The 15,864-nt window shown below is 68.9% G+C and overlaps 1 protein-coding gene across 1 annotated transcript in view; it reads left to right on the top strand.

The window, feature by feature from the left end:
* The window catches only part of EEFSEC (eukaryotic elongation factor, selenocysteine-tRNA specific), a 182,258-nt gene that overhangs the window by 141,316 nt on the left and 25,078 nt on the right, over positions 1 to 15,864 (top strand). Inside the window, exon 5 of the mRNA XM_004603912.2 lies at positions 10,337 to 10,969. Within this exon, the coding sequence (XP_004603969.2) occupies positions 10,337 to 10,969 (633 nt within the window). The remainder of the gene's footprint in view (positions 1 to 10,336; positions 10,970 to 15,864) is intronic.

The raw sequence follows: 15,864 nt of genomic DNA, 5'->3' as shown, positions 1-15,864 counted from the left end.
GTTCGATTCCCAGCATCGATCCCCTGAGCACCGCCAGGGGTAATTCCTGAGTGCAGAGCCAGGAGTGACCCCTGTGCATCGCCAGGTATGACCCAAAAAAGCAAAAATAAATACATAAATACATAAAACTTAAATATATGTTATTAGTAGTACTATCACTATTAGTTTATGGTTTTGGCTTTGGGGACACACCTGGCTGTGCTCAGGGCTTACTCCTGGCCCTGTGCTCAGGGATCATTCCTTCTGGGCTCGGGACCCTAGGGGTCCCAGGGGTTGGAACCCGAGTCTGTGCCTGCCCTGCCGCCGCCCCCCGCTGCCCCTTCGGACACTCCCAGCCTTGCTTTCCTGGACACCCCCGCTCGCCCCGGGCGCACAGATGGACGCCCCGCGCCCCAAACTCCCCTCCTTGGGCCTCGGCCCACCCCTGCCCACCCTGGTCAGCCCCTCTCTCCTGCCCTGCCACCGACCTTGAGGCAGCGTGGCCGTCCCTCCCCTGCTGGCCAGGCCCCCCACGCACCCTGGGTGCCCCTGGGCCCCCACCTGCCCCGTTCCAAGAGCTCCCGAGCCCCTGTCGAGCAGGACTTACGCGCGGCCCGGGCACGAGGCGTGGCCGTGGAGATGGCCAGGGAAGGTGCCGGGGGGACGGGGGCTTTGCCGTGGACTGGACCGGCATCAAGGCCGCAGAGGGGGGCCGGCCGGGTGCCAGGAGGGAGGGCGCCCCGATGCCCTACAGAGGCCTTTGTTCCCAGCCCTGGCCTCGGCAGGTGGCCTGGCCGCAGCCCGGGACAGCGCCCTCGCCCCGCCCCCCCCCCCCCGGCCCCCAGGCCTCATTTGCTTTATTCTGTATTGTACAGGCCTCTGCAGGGGCTGGTGAGAATGTTCTAGACTAGCCCACGTGCCTGCTCCCAGCAAGGCCCAGTGTGCCCGGGTGGGTGAGAGCCTCTGCTCGTGGGGGTCTCCCTGGGTCCAGCCCCGGGCCGAGCCTCCGAGGGGGGCCCGTGACTCCCGTCCTCGCCCCTGCGTCAGGGATGCGGCTGCACACGGGGGAGGGCACAGGACCCGGTGCCGCTCGGTCAGACTCACGGGCGGCCAGTGGCTGGGCAGGGCGTGGCCTCCCGGCGGCCCCTCGTCACCTTACAGCGTTCTTGTGACAGGGCCTGGAGGACCGGGCCAGCGTCTGCATCTCCCGTCAGGGCGGCGTTAGCAGGGGAGCCAGCTTCCTCCTCCCCGGGTCCCTCGGTTGGCCCAGTGTGGGGACGGGGGAGCCGGTGACCTGGCCTGGCCAAGGGGCCCAGGAGGCAGACAGCGAGGGGAAATCCCGGCAGGACCAGGGAAGGGGCGGCCTGGCCACTCAGGACAGGGGGGACCTGGGCAGGGCGGGCCTGAGGGTCTGAGGGCCTGAGGGCCGGAGGGGCTGAGGGCCTGAGGGGCTGAGGGTCTGAGGGCCTGAGGGGCTGAGGGCTTTGAGGGGCTGAGGGCCTGAGGGTCTGAGGGCCTGAGGGCCTGAGGGTCTGAGGGCCTGAGGGGCTGAGGGCTTTGAGGGGCTGAGGGCCTGAGGAGCTGAGGGCCTGAGGGGCTGAGGGCCTGAAGGGCTGAGGGCCTGAGGGGCTGAGGGCCTGAGGGGCTGAGGGCCTGAAGGGCTGAGGGCCTGAGGGGCTGAGGGGCTGAGGGTCTGAGGGCCTGAGGGCCTGAGGGTCTGAGGGCCTGAGGGGCTGAGGGCTTTGAGGGGCTGAGGGCCTGAGGGTCTGAGGGCCTGAGGGCCTGAGGGTCTGAGGGCCTGAGGGGCTGAGGGCTTTGAGGGGCTGAGGGCCTGAGGAGCTGAGGGCCTGAGGGGCTGAGGGCCTGAAGGGCTGAGGGCCTGAGGGGCTGAGGGCCTGAGGGGCTGAGGGCCTGAGGGGCTGAGGGCCTGAGGGCCTGAGGGCCTGAGGGCCTGAAGGGCTGAGGGCCTGAGGGTCTGAGGGCCTGAAGGGCTGAGGGCCTGAGGGCCTGAGGGGCTGAGGGCCTTGAGGGGCTGAGGGCCTGAGGGGCTGAGGGCCTGAGGGGCTGAGGGCCTGAAGGGCTGAGGGCCTGAGGGTCTGAGGGCCTGAAGGGCTGAGGGCCTGAGGGCCTGAGGGGCTGAGGGCCTGAGGGGCTGAGGGCCTGAGGGGCTGAGGGGCTGAGGGCCTGAGGGCCTGAGGGCCTGAAGGGCTGAGGGTCTGAGGGCCTGAGGGCCTGAGGGCCTGAAGGGCTGAGGGCCTGAGGGGCTGAGGGCCTGAGGGGCTGAGGGCCTGAGGGCCTGAGGGGCTGAGGGCCTGAGGGGCTGAGGGCCTGAAGGGCTGAGGGCCTGAGGGGCTGAGGACCTGAAGGGCTGAGGGCCTGAGGGCCTGAGGGGCTGAGGGCCTGAGGGGCTGAGGGCCTGAAGGGCTGAGGGCCTGAGGGCCTGAGGGCCTGAGGGTCTGAGGGCCTGAAGGGCTGAGGGCCTGAGGGCCTGAGGGGCTGAGGGCCTTGAGAGGCTGAGGGCCTGAGGGGCTGAGGGGCTGAGGGGCTGAGGGGCTGAGGGCCTGAGGGGCTGAGGGTCTGAGGGCCTGAGGGCCTGAGGGCCTGAAGGGCTGAGGGTCTGAGGGCCTGAGGGCCTGAGGGCCTGAAGGGCTGAGGGTCTGAGGGCCTGAGGGTCTGAGGGCCTGAAGGGCTGAGGGCCTGAGGGGCTGAGGGCCTGAGGGTCTGAGGGCCTGAAGGGCTGAGGGGCTGAGGGCCTGAGGGCCTGAGGGCCTGAAGGGCTGAGGGCCTGAGGGGCTGAGGGCCTGAGGGTCTGAGGGCCTGAAGGGCTGAGGGCCTGAGGGGCTGAGGGGCTGAGGGGCTGAGGGGCTTAGGGCCTGAGGGGCTGAGGGCCTGAGGGGCTGAGGGCCTGAAGGGCTGAGGGCCTGAGGGTCTGAGGGCCTGAGGGGCTGAGGGCCTTGAGGGGCTGAGGGCCTGAGGGGCTGAGGGCCTGAGGGCCTGAGGGTCTGAGGGCCTGAAGGGCTGAGGGTCTGAGGGCCTGAGGGCCTGAGGGGCTGAGGGCCTGAAGGGCTGAGGGGCTGAGGGCCTGAGGGGCTGAGGGGCTAAGGGCCTGAGGGTCTGAGGGCCTGAAGGGCTGAGGGCCTGAGGGCCTGAGGGCCTGAAGGGCTGAGGGCCTGAGGGCCTGAGGGGCTGAGGGCCTGAGGGGCTGAGGGCCTGAAGGGCTGAGGGCCTGAGGGCCTGAGGGGCTGAGGGCTTTGAGGGGCTGAGGGCCTGAGGGCCTTGAGGGGCTGAGGGGCTGAGGGCCTGAGGGGCTGAGGGGCTGAGGGCCTGAGGGCCTTGAGGGGCTGAGGGCCTGAGGGCCTGAGGGGCTGAGGGTCTCTCCTGTAGCATCTCTCAGGGCTCAGCAGAGTCGTCTCCGCCCCCTCCCTAGGGGACAATAGGGCTGTTGTTGGTTCCTGTGGAATTTTTGCATAGAGTGAATCCCCCTGGTCAGCACCTGGGTAGGCTGTTGTGCTTGCGCACGCTCACACACACACACACACACACACACACACATCACATACTCATACCCACACACACTCATACATACATTCACACACACTCACACACACTCACCACATACTCGTGCCCACACACATTCATACATACTCACATTCACACACACACTCACACACCACATACTTATACCCACACACACTCATACATACATTCATACACACCTACCACATGCTTACACTCACAGTCATACATATTCACATTCACACACACACACTCATGCACACGTACATTCACACACTCCTGCCCACTCATACATGCACACACTCATATATACTACATACACTCATACACACGCACACATACACACACTCCTACTCACACACTCACACGAACACTTGTACAGAGACACCCCACACACACCTACACTCACACTTACATTCTCTCTCACACACTCACACAACACATACTCATACACACATGCACACTCACATTCACACACACACACTCACATACTCATACAGACTCACACCCCCCCGGGTGGGCTGGGTGTGTGGGTGCTGCCAGCTCCAGGGTTCCTGGCATCGGTGTCTCTCCCACCCCCGCTGTCCCGGCGGAGCTAAGGGGGGAGCCTCTGTCCATCCTCGCCGCCCCCCACCACACACTTGCTCTGGAAGTGGCGGGCTCCCGGTGACCCCGGTGCCGGCAGGGCCCTGGTGAGCCGCCGCCCGGCCTGCAGTGGGGACGCGCCGTGGGCAGGTGCACCCCCCTGCCCGAGCGCCGTGTGGCCCCCGGGGAGCCCCAGGGGAGGGTCCCGGAGTGAGAGGCTGTGCGGCCACACCTGCTGGGGAATGCGGCGGGAGGGATTTGTCCCGTGGGAACCTGGGCAGTTGTGACCACAGAGACGACGAGTGACCCGAACCCCTCGGACCCTCCGTGGTACCCGGGGCCCATCGCTGACCTGGAGGTCATTGTCCTGTACTGCAGGGCCGGGAGGGGTCGCCCAGGACTGCGCTCGGGCCGTGGCAGTGACCTGGTTCCATCCGCACTGTATGGCCCCCCGGGGTCTGCTGGGAGTGACCCCCACGAGCACCAAACCAGGGGAGCCCCTGAGCGCCTCTGGCTGTGGCTCCCAGACAGGCCCGCAGCTACAGGGGACCCTGAGGCCCAAGGACGGACGGACGGACGGGCAGAGGGAGGGAGTCAGCGACTCGGGTGGTCTGCTGGGAGACGGGTGCGGAGAGCCGGGGCCTGCAGGTGACCAGGTGCCCAGGGCCCCTTCGCTTCTCCCGGGCGAGCGGCGAGCAGGTGGTCCCAGAGTGTCCCCGGCGCCGGGCCCCGGCCGCCCCTCTGCTGAGTCCCGAGTGCAGCTTTTCGCGTGAGATGCGATTAACGCAGTATTAGATGCGGGAGGGGGCCCTTATCTGTGCTCAGCTCCGCTCGAAGAAGCAGTGGGGGGCGGGGGGGGCCAGGGCCGCCAAATTGAAACCTTATTAAACAAAATTGGTTAGGTCTGATGGAGCCAAACCTAGACTGAGCTTTTAAAGCTTATTTCATTTTTCCCCCCTCCGGTCTGAACCTCTTTGAATTGAAGTAACTGATCCTGTTGTAAGCTTATTAGTGTCAAACCTTGTGTGTTTCTTCTCCTCTCCGATTTACATTTTATTAAGTAATGACGAGGTTGCTTGGCGCTGGCCTTGCCTTTGGCACAGCCAAGAGCTCCCGAGCTCATTAATGGAAGGAAAATGGAAATAATAGCGGCCCAATCTCATTACGGCCAGTGCCATTGTCGCTGACATCCCTGCCCGCCGGAGACTGCCCGGCCAGGGTGATGCCCACTGCTCTGAGCAGCTGCTGGCTGTCGGGTCCCGGGGAGACCCCTCCCCGCTGGCATGGCTGCCCCTTTGCTGTGCGTGGTGGCGTGTCGGCCCCCACTTTGGGCCCCACGGAGGAAATGTTACCAAAGCCCCATGTGTGTGTGTGCATGCATGTGTGTGTGTGCGTGTGTGTGTTTGTGCGTGTGCATGCGTGTGTGCATGTGTGAGTATATGCACGTGCATGTGCATGCATGTGTGTGCATGTGTGTATGCCTGTACGTTCGCATGTGTGCATGTGTGCATACGTGTGCACGCATGTGTGTGCGTGTGTATGTGCATGCGTGTGTATGTGCATGCAGGGGGTCCCAGGACCCGCTGTGTGCCTGGAACCCAGAGCAGGGAGTGGTAAAGTCTGCTGGCACATGGGTGGGCGCAGGCCTGACCCCCAAGGTACCCCCCCGGCCCTGGCTCTGAGAGCCGGCCTGTGCGTGCCCCGTGTGCACGGGAGGCTGGGGAACACGGCTGCAGACACGCCGGTCTAGAAGGAAGGTCGGCCCCCCCGGGGTGCATGGCGCCCGTGTCTCTTCCCCTGGAGGTCAGCAGGCAACTGGACATCTGCCCTGGGCTGGACATGCTGCACTGCCGAGCCCGGGCCTGGCCAGAGGGAGGGGCAGCTGGGCAGAGGGTCTAGGCGCCTTCCCGGGCACCTTCCCCAAGTCCCTCCCCTGGGCCTGGCCGTGGGCCGGGGGCCCCTGGCCTGGTGGCCACACCACCCCGGCCAGCTCCTCTCCCCGCCGCTTGCCTCTGGCTCCCCGGGGCATGTCACGTTCCCGCCTGGTCGCAGCCACGCGAGGGTCCCCCGGCCCCCTGGGCCCCCCTGCACGGTTTCTGCCCTGTGTCCGGTCCCGCTGCTCCCTGGCCCTGGATCTCGGCCTGTCTGCGCCAGGCGTGACCTTGGGACGCCCACACCTCTGCCTCCTCATCCATAAAATTGAATGTAAAACATCGACCTGCCTCGTGGCGTCTCTGAAGAATGGCTGACCCAGATGCTGGGAAACGCCTTTGTGACTCGGAGGGGCCGAACTGCTTAGCAGGCAGGAGCCTGAGCCTCCCACATCGCCCCTCGCTCCTCGCGCTCGGGGGGCCACCGCAGGCCGCTTGCCCTGCTGCGCCCCCACCGCCCCGCACCGCCCCTCTCAGGTGGCCCGAGACGCCCCTCGGCACAGCCCCTGTCTCCATGGTCTTGTTGGGCCTCGCGCAGGCAGAGCCTCGGCCAGACCAGAACCCCGAGGCCGGGCAGAGCCGCTCACCCAGGTCCCCTCACGGGCCCAGTGGGGTACCCACGGTCCCAGCCCACCCTCCTCTCGCCCGCCCGGCCCATCCACTCCCCACACCGAGCACCAAAGTGACTCTCGTGTGGAGGCCACAGTGTGTGGTGCTGGTCAGAAGCGCAGCGCATGCTCGGCCCTTTCAGCCCCTCTCCCCAACCCAGAGAGCCTCTCCGGGGGCCGCCCCTGGCTCAGAGCTCGGGGTGAGGCCTGGTGGCTTCTGGGGACCACAAGCTGTGCCAAGAATTGGGCTGGGGGGGCCGGAGCGATAGCACAGCGGGTAGGGCATTTGCCTTGCACGCGGCCGACCCGGGTTCGATCCCCGGGATCCCATATGGTCCCCCAAGCACTGCCAGGAGCAATTCCTGAGTGCAAAGCCAGGAGTAACCCCTGAGCATCGCTGGGTGTGACCCAAAAAGCAAAAAAAAAAAAAAAAAAGAATTGGGCTGGGGTTCGGCCATGGACAAGGCAAAGGCATCCCCCTGCACTCCCCTGCGCTCCCCCTGCGCTCCCCCTGTACTCCCCCTGCACTCTCCCTGCACTCCCCCTGTACTCCCCCTGCACTCCCCCTGCACTCTCCCACTGCGCTCCCCCTGCACTCTCCCCAGCACTCCTTCTGCACTCCCCCTGCACTCTCCCACTGCGCTCCCCCTGCACTCTCCCCAGCACTCCCCAGCACTCCTTCTGCACTCCCCCTGCACTCTCCCCCTGTGCTCCCCCAGCACTCCCCCTGCTCTCTCCCTGCTCTCCCATCCCCTCTTCCCTCCCCAACTCCTCCAGCTGCCACCAAAGCTGCCTTTCAAAGTGCCCATTAGCAAGTGCTCCTCTCCTGCTGATGTCTCATCCTCTGACCCTCTTCCCCGCCTCAACACCCCCCTGCCGGGGCCTCTCAGCCCTCTCAGCCCCTCACATGAACGGCCAGGCCTGCTCTGTCGGTCCCTTTTCTGGAGCCCTCTGGCAGGCTGCTCTCACCCTCCCTGCTGCCTCTGCCGGGAAGTCCTCCTGCCCGCGCTGGCAGAACTGTTCCCCTCAGGCCTCTGTCTCCTGCCCCTGCCCTGGGCTCCGTGGTCCTGCGTGTGTGGATGACAGTCCCTGCCCTGCCCCTCGAGCTCCTGGTCCGGTCCAGAGCCTGGTGCCCGGGAGGCAGCTAATCAGTGAGCCGTGAAGCCACTGAACGCCGGAGCGTCCCGGGAGGGAGCACGGCGGGTCCCGCCCTGCTCTGCGCCTGGAGGAGCTCGTGGGCGTCCTGCGCTGCCTCAAGAGCATCTCGGAGAGCCGGTGCCGGCTGTGCCGCCGGGAGGCCGTGACACGCCGCCTGCCCCATCTCTGTCTGCTTCCCAATTTCCTGTCTGCGCCCTAGGATCTTGATCTGCGCGGACGTCTCTCCGCATCTCTCCCTCCGCGTCTCTCCGTCTCTCCGCTCCTGGGTGCCCTCGGGGCGTCTTCATTATTGCTGTCCTGAGAACCGCGCACGGAAAGCACACGCCTGGAATAAAGCGGGCGCTGGCTGGGCGGGGCGGTCGGGGGGCCGAGAGGGTCTGCACTCGCCTCGCGGCCAGGGCAGTGCCCGGAGGAGGTGTGCCCTCGGGGCGGACGGTGAAGTGACGGCCTGGGAAGAAGGGCCTGGCCCTGCGCCTGCTGCCCACTGCCCGCCCCTCAGAGGCGGGCTCTCGCTTCCCGGCAGTTCTCACCCCCCATCGGGGTCCCCGGGGGTCCCCAGGACGCCTGCCTGGACGTGGGCTCCCGGCAGGGCCCCGGGCGAGCTGCAGGGCCAGAATCTTCCAGGCTGGCTGAGAGCACAGTGGCCTGGGTGCCGGCCTTGCACGTAGCCAACCCGGGTTGGGTCCCCAGCACCCCACATGGTCCCCGAGTATCGCCAGGCGCGACCCTTGAGCACAGAGCCAGAAGCAACCCTTGAGCACAGAATCAGGAGCGATCCCTGAGCATTGCTGTGTGCGCCCCCCACCGCCTCACCATGTGTGTGCCCGCTCGGCGAGCTGGCGTGTGCCACGCACCCCCCCCCCCATTACCGGCCTGTGGTGCTTCCCGCCAGCCCTGGCTCCCGGCCCTGGGTGGGGAGCTACCGGGACGGATGACGGGCCCCAGGTCTGCGTTCCCTCCGCGGCCCAGGGCGGGCAGGCAGCTCTGTGCCCAGTGGGCAGAGCGGCCAGGAGGGGCGGGGGCGCCAGTCCGAGGAGGAGAAGGAGCCTCCAGGGCAAAGGGCAGGAAACAGTCGCAAAGTCAAGGTCAGGGCGAGGCAGCCCCAAGAGCCCCGTGACCCCCAGGATGTTCTAGGGGGGGCCGCAGTGAAAATTGCGTCACTGGGGGCTGAGGCCAGGAGGAGCCACCTGGCGAGGTGGGGACGGCGGGAGGAAGGAAGGTTGGAGGGGCCACAGTGGGGCAGGGGCCGAGCAGCGCCCCCGTCGAGGCCTGGGGGAGCACGGGCAGAAACATGGGGGCTCGCCGTGGGGGTCCAGGCTTTGGGGCCAGCCCCGGAGGCGAGATTCTCCAGGGAACCCACAACAGCGCGGACCAAGGTGTGGCCGCCCACGTGGCTGAGCCCCCACAAGGCGGCCCCGGCAGCGCGGCCGTGGGGCCAGGCCCGGAGTGACCAGGGGCTGTCTGGTGCCCCGGAGAGACGCGCCAGCAGCGCCCGGGCCGCTGGCTGGTGTCCCACGTCGCTCTCGGGTGGCTTTTGACACGGAGCGTCCCCCTCTCTGTGGCCCCTGACCTCCCGGGTCGGACATGAATGATCTCAGAACAGCCCCCCGAGTCTCAGGGCCGCCCAGGAAGGCCCGCGGCGGGCAGGGCCCCACCTCTGCCACATCCAGGGCACCGTGTGGTCTTTAGAAAGTGACAATCGGCTTGGACCCAGACCCCCGATGGCTCCCACCCCCTCCCCCCACCCTGGTGGCCCCCTGCAGCCTCCGGGTTTCCCCACTCGCCCTCTGGGGACTTGACAGGCGTCTCCCTGCTCTGGGCTCTCTCCCCGGTCCCCGCCAGGTGGCCTGAGCTTGTCCTCCGTGTACCGTACCCCAGCATCTGGCTCACGTGGTCAGACTCGGGCACGCGTGCGCAGGGGCCATCCGTCAGCACACACGGGGTCAGGCTGACCGGCTGCGGGCGGTTTCACATCTCCAAGGTGCGGGGGAGGTTGTTGGTTTGTTTGGGGGCCAAACCCGTGATGCTCAGGGGTTACTCCCGACTCTGCACTCCTGGGGGTCTTGGGGGACCACCCTGGGGTGCCAGGATTGAACCCGCGCGGGCCGTGTGGAAGGCCAGCGCCCTCCCTGCTGTGCTGTGCCTCCCGCTCACATCTGGTGGTTTCTGGCCGTCCGTGCTCTGAGAACAGCCCGCACCCCCTCCCCCCGGAACCAGCAGCCCCTCACATGCAGCTCCGGCCCTGGATGTGTCCGGGATGGCAGGAGGCCCACCTGGAGGAGGAGCAGTGACCTGGAGGACGCCAGTCTCCCCGAGGCTCCAAGGCGGGGGCCCAGGAATGGGGGTGTTGAGGTCTGCAGGCCCTGTTACCAAGCCCCGGGTGGGCAGGGCTCAGCCTTCTCCGCTCATGGGCAGTCGCCGCCCCGCCCCTCCGTCCCCCCTGCACTGTGGCCAGGAGCCAAGCCAGGGCCCTGGGGAAGCCCCAGTGACCGCCCCCTGCCCCTCTCCCCCGGATTCAGGCCTCTCTGTCTCACCAGGGTTCCATCTCCCCCCGCGCAGGTGGTGAAGAAGGTGAAGTCCATGCAGATGTTTCACACGCCCGTGACCTCGGCCATGCAGGGGGACCGGCTGGGCATCTGCGTCACCCAGTTCGACCCCAAGCTGCTGGAGCGCGGGCTGGTGTGCGCCCCCGAGACCCTGCACACCATCCACGCGGCCCTCGTGTCCGTGGAGAAGATCCCCTACTTCCGGGGCCCCCTGCAGACCAAGGCCAAGTTCCACATCACGGTGGGCCACGAGACCGTCATGGGCCGGCTGACGTTCTTCGGCCCCGAGCCCGAGCACTTTGACCGGGAGCCGCTGCTGGACGCCTTCGACTTCTCGCGCGAGTACGTCTTCCAGGAACAGTACCTGAGCCGGGAGCCGGGCCCGGACGGAGGGGAGGCCCCGGCCGCGGAGGGCCGCTGCCCCCAGCAGCAGTGGGCCCTCGTGGAGTTCGAGAAGCCCGTGACGTGCCCGCGGCTGTGCCTGGTGATCGGCTCCCGGCTGGACGTGGACGTCCACACCAGCGCGTGCCGCCTGGCCTTCCACGGCGTCCTGCTGCACGGGCTGCCGGACAGGGGCTACGCCGAGAGCCTCCTGCCGCAGCTGAAGGTGTACAAGCTCAAGAGCAAGCAGGGCCTGGTGGAGCGGGTACGTATCCCCGGCCCTGCGCCCGCCGTGGCGGGACCCGTCTGGCCCCTGCTTCCGTTTTGCCTTTCTTTATTATGGTCTTGGCGGGGGTGGGGGGGCCGCACTCGGCGATGCTCAGGGATTCCTCCTGGCTCTGCACTCGGGGGGTCACTCACTCCTGGCGAGACGCGGGGCACCCTACGGGATGCCGGGGGTCGAACCGGGTGGGCTGCGTGCAGGGTAGGTGCTCCGGCCCCTCCTCTCTGCTTCCGAAGGTCTCAGGGGGAAGGAACGGAGGCTGGAGTGACCCCTGGCAGGGGCTCGTGTACCCACACGCACCACAGCTTCCCCGTCTGTGTGGCTTCCTGCGGGTCTCCCCGGAAGGGGGGGTGTGTCCCCACCTCACTCTCCCTGGGGGGGGTTGGGCCTGCACAGGAGGGGACAGGAGGGGCCCGGGCTCGACCCCCTGCGGCCCTGCACGTGGCTCGTGGCTGTGCTGTGGCCGTGCAGGGTGGGGGCTTCTGCCCTGAGCAGGCTGCGGGGTGAGGCGGCCGCATGCCTCACACCGGGTCCGGGAGCCGGACGCAGGATCGCCGCTGCCCCTGCTTCGACAGGTCCCACCTCTCCTGGGAACACCGTCCTCCCGGCCCCCCGCCGTCTCCTGTCCCAGGACAGACGCTTCCTGCGCCTCCCGTCCTGTGCCCAGCCCGGGGCCCAGCCCCCTCAGGACCCACCCATGACTGGCTGTCCCGAGCTGGGCTCTTGCCCGGGCCGCTGGGGTCGGGGGAGGCCTCCGGGGCTGACCGTGGGTGCCCTGCAGGGCCCCGCACAGCCTCGTGCCCACCTGGGGGTGCTGAGGGACGAGGAAGGAGGCCGAGTGCCCCGTGGCCCGTCAGCTTGATGGATGAGCGAGTCCTGGCGTCCGGCTCGTCCCCGGGGACGTATCGATCATGGAGCCTTATCGCTCCCGGGGGCAGCGTGTGTGGGTCTGCGGGCTGCTCGGCGGGGGGCTGCCGCGGCTCGGGCCCAGCCCGAATTGGGGGCGAGACCCGGCTGCCCCGGGCCCCCTTAGGTTGGTGTTTTCGCTTCTCATTTAGGCAATGCTCAGAGCTCCCTCCTGCTGGGGCTCAGGGGAGTGACATGGCGCCAGGGGTCAAACTGGGGCTTGGACCCCGGGCAGCCCCACCCCCCGTACTACCTCTCTGGCCCCCGGCCCCATTTAGACGCCCCCCCCACCCGTGTGCTCACTCCAACCGGTAGCGTCCGGGGGAGTCCGTGAGTGAGGCCCCTGCGAGGAAGGGCTGAGGCGGGCCGGGGAGTCCAGCCCTCCCCGTCCAGGCCTTCGCTCCCACACAGCTGCAGGGGTGGGGCGGGGGGTTCTGGATCTTTAGAACCTGGTTATCCCCCCGCAGGGAACTTAAGAAACAATTAGGCAGCCCCCTGACCGCCTCTCAGAGTCAGACCCGTGGTGAGAGGACCCTGGCTCTGACCCCGAGCAGGAGGCCCCGAGCGCCAAGTCGCCAGGCCTGTGCCCGAGGGCTGCGCGGGCCGGAGTCAGCCCGGCGCCAGCAGGCTGGCCGCCTGTCCAGCACCCTGACCGTTGGGGCGAGACAGAGTGGCACGGGGCGGGTGGGGGCGGGGGGGGGAGCCTGTTTCCTTCCGAGTCGGGGCCCAGGCGGCCAGGGCGACTCGGGAAAAGCGGGGTGGCCTGCCCCCACTCTCCCGAGCGGTGGGGCCGGCCTGGGGGCTCGTCCACCCCAGGCCGGGTGCACGCCCCCGGGGACCAGCTCCTGTGCGGAGCCCGAGTTGCCGTCCTGGGGGCAGGGGGTGGGCGGGGCCCCTGCTGATGGGGCTCAGGGGGTGACTCCTGGGCCTCACACACGTGGGGCGGGGGAGCGAGCCCCCCTGCCAGGCATAGGCTTCACCCCTGCCCCCACTCCTGCCCCCTCCTGCCCTCCCCCGCAGACGCCCTCCCAGAGGCCGGGCCCGCGGGCTCTGTTCACATCTGCAGCCGCGGGCCTGCCAACCCCCGAGGTGGGTTCCCTGGGGAGAGGGGGCGCAGGGGGGAGGGGAGGGGGCCGAGGTCAGGACCCTCACCATTCGAGGGTGGGTGGGCTGGAGCCCCCTGCCCCACCCCTGGCACGTGCGTCCTCTGGCCGAACAGAAGCCCCCACCGGAAGCTGGTGACCAGGAGTCCGGCCACTCGGCGGGTGTTGGCCGTGACCAGCACCTGGAGCGGGCCCAAGGAGGGGTGCCTTGACCTGACTCTGTGGTCAGCAGCCCAACTGCCCGGTGTGGGCTGCGGCCCAGCCCCCAGCGGCCCCCAGTGCAGGGTGGGAGTGGGAGGGCACAGCCCAGCGTCTGCGCCCACTGGCTCAATAGACGAAGCCTGTGAAGTTGAGGCAAATGGGCGTGGGGGGACACCGGGTGCAGGGGGCCCAGCGTGCCGGTGGGAGGAACTGGACACTGGGGGCTCCCAGTGCAGCGTCCAGGGGTCGGACGGGAGCCGCGCCCCAGACACGCTGAGGGTCGGCCGTGGGCCTCCTCCCGGTCCCGTGCAGATGGCAGAGCCGTGCACCGCGGAACGGGTCACGTGCCTGTCCCCGAGCCGCCTCGGGGCCCAGCCGCGCGCCAGCCAGAAGGTGGAGGAAGCAAAGGGAGGCACAGCCCGGCCTGGGGGCAGGAGTGAGCGTACCCCGAGCCCGGGGCACCCCCACTCGCACCAGACGGTCAGAACCCCGGAGCTCTGGGCACTCGGGGGCCGGGTGGATGGAGGCTGGCCTCTGCTCGCCACTGGGCTCCAGACAGACGGACGGGAACCCAGGCAGCCTGCCCCGCAGAGGGCACCCCGTTGGTTCCCGGCCGTGCCTGGGTGTCACCACTCCTTGGCTGTCACCAGTGGGACAGGGGTCTCAGTGCTGGTGCCCGCGTGCCCTGGGGCTAGGGCCCCTCCTGCATTTGTCATCCCCCCCCCCAGCCCCAGCAGCCGTCTGGGCCCTGCCTGGATCCCTCCTGCCCGCAGAGCTGTCCCTGTCCACTCCCTCCCGCAGGCCTCACACCTCCACGGGCCCGGCTGACCCGCCACCGGGAAGGCTGGTCCCAGGGTGGCTGCGGGGGGACAGGGCTGAGGAGGGAAGGGGCCGAGACCTCCGGCAACTCTGGGCCCCCAGCACCTCCCTAGGGCAGTGGGCGCCGTCCACGACCCCCCTCCTGGGATGCCCTGTGAAAGGCCCAGTTGGGGACCCCCCGACACCCGCACCCAGCTCGGCCCCGTCTCGCATGTCCGGCCTCCCCGCCGGGCTGCTGGCCAGCGCCTGACACTCCCTCCGCACGGTGGGGAAAGGCCCGGGTGTGCCAGGCGACCCGGGTCTGGCGCCCACTGGCGCCATCGGGGAAGGCCTCGGGGCCGGGCGCCCGAGTGTGAACAGGTAGACGCCACCAGGCGCGCTGGCCGGCTCGGAAAGCCACGCCGTGCTGCCCCCCCGGCTCCACTGCTGATGGCCTGTCCACTGTGCCCAGGGCAGCGGGCAGCGGGTGCCCGGGAGGCTGTGCGGTGACTACACCTTCTCCCGCGCAGCAGGGTGAAGGCCGGGGGGCGCCCAGGCCCCCCAAGAAGGCCAGAGGGCCCCGTGTCCCGGCAGGGCCCGAGCCCAGGCCTCCGGGGAACGGCTTCCTGCCTGCGTGAGGCGTGGCCTGCTGGGGGAGGGGAGGCCCCGGCGAGGCCGGTCCACGGGGGGCCCAGGCCAGGGGCCACACACGCGGGGCCTGGCGTGCAGCACGCGCTCCGCAGAGCGGGCCCCCACCCCGTCCTCTCCGCCCTTGGGGTCGGCCTCGTGACCCTCCTCGGCACGGGGGGACACAGCGAGGGAGACCACGGGACCAGCGCATTGGAGGACACAGCGCCCAGCTCCCCTGGGGGTGGCCACGGGCAGGGGCAGTCTTGGTGTGCCCAGAGCCTGGCCTGCCCTCGGTCACTCCCCTGGGCTTCCCCAAGTCTCCCTGCTCCGAGTGTGAACGGAGGGCTCAGGCCTTCCTGGGCCCTGCGGGGCGGGGAGGGGGGTGCAGGGCGGGGAGGTGAGGGGACCAGCCTGCGCCCCCCGGAGAGGCCTCCTGTGTCATCTCACGGGGTTCCAAGAGGGTGTGGCCTGTCCAGGTGCCATGAGGCCGGACACCGGGGAGGAGAAGGAGCCGCTGCCGGGGGGACTTCCCTCCTGCAGACACGAGTGATTCCCGAAGCCGCCGTCCCCGGGTGGTGGCCCCGACGTCCGGGGCCCTCCCAGGATCCAGGCGACTCCGTGCCTCCCCCCGGCCCCGCCGCTGGCCCCTGGGCCGGGTGGAAGCGTCTGAACTGCCAAGTGCTCTGAGCACCCGGCTGCCTGTGTCCCTGCCGACCCCCCGGTCTGGCCCGGTCTGGCCTGTGTCTGACACTGGACCGAGACCACCCCACCCCCCCGCCCCTCGCTCTCCCTGCACCATCCTCCCTCCCCTCTGCCATCCTCCTCCCCTCACCCTCTCCTCCCTCCCTGCCCTCCTGCTGCCCACGAGCCGGCCCCAGGCCCACCGCGCCGCTGCCCTTCCCTGCTTCCTGTCCCCCGGCTGACCTGGAAGAGTCACTTCAGACGGTCCCCAGCGGTCCCCCCCGGGAGCCAGGCCTGAGCGCCGTGACGTGCTCTGGGTTGACGTCATGACGTGCCCTCGGGAGCTCAGCCCTCGGCCCTGCAGGGGACCGTCCACTTGGGGCCATCTGCAGGGCTGTCCTAGGAGTGAGCCCTTGGCGGGAGCAGACCTGAGCAGGGGTGCTGGTGTCCAGTCCCCCCGCGCCCCCCCAGTGCGAAGGCCCCCTCTGGCCCCCCGGAGCTGCCCAGAAAGGCCCAGCCCAGCCCTGCAGCAGCTAAGGGAGGCTGCAGGGAGCAGGT

The sequence above is a fragment of the Sorex araneus genome, chromosome 4 (genome assembly GCF_027595985.1).
Source record: "Sorex araneus isolate mSorAra2 chromosome 4, mSorAra2.pri, whole genome shotgun sequence".
Taxonomy (NCBI): Eukaryota; Metazoa; Chordata; class Mammalia; order Eulipotyphla; family Soricidae; genus Sorex; species Sorex araneus.
This window is presented reverse-complemented; position numbering and strand designations above follow the sequence as displayed.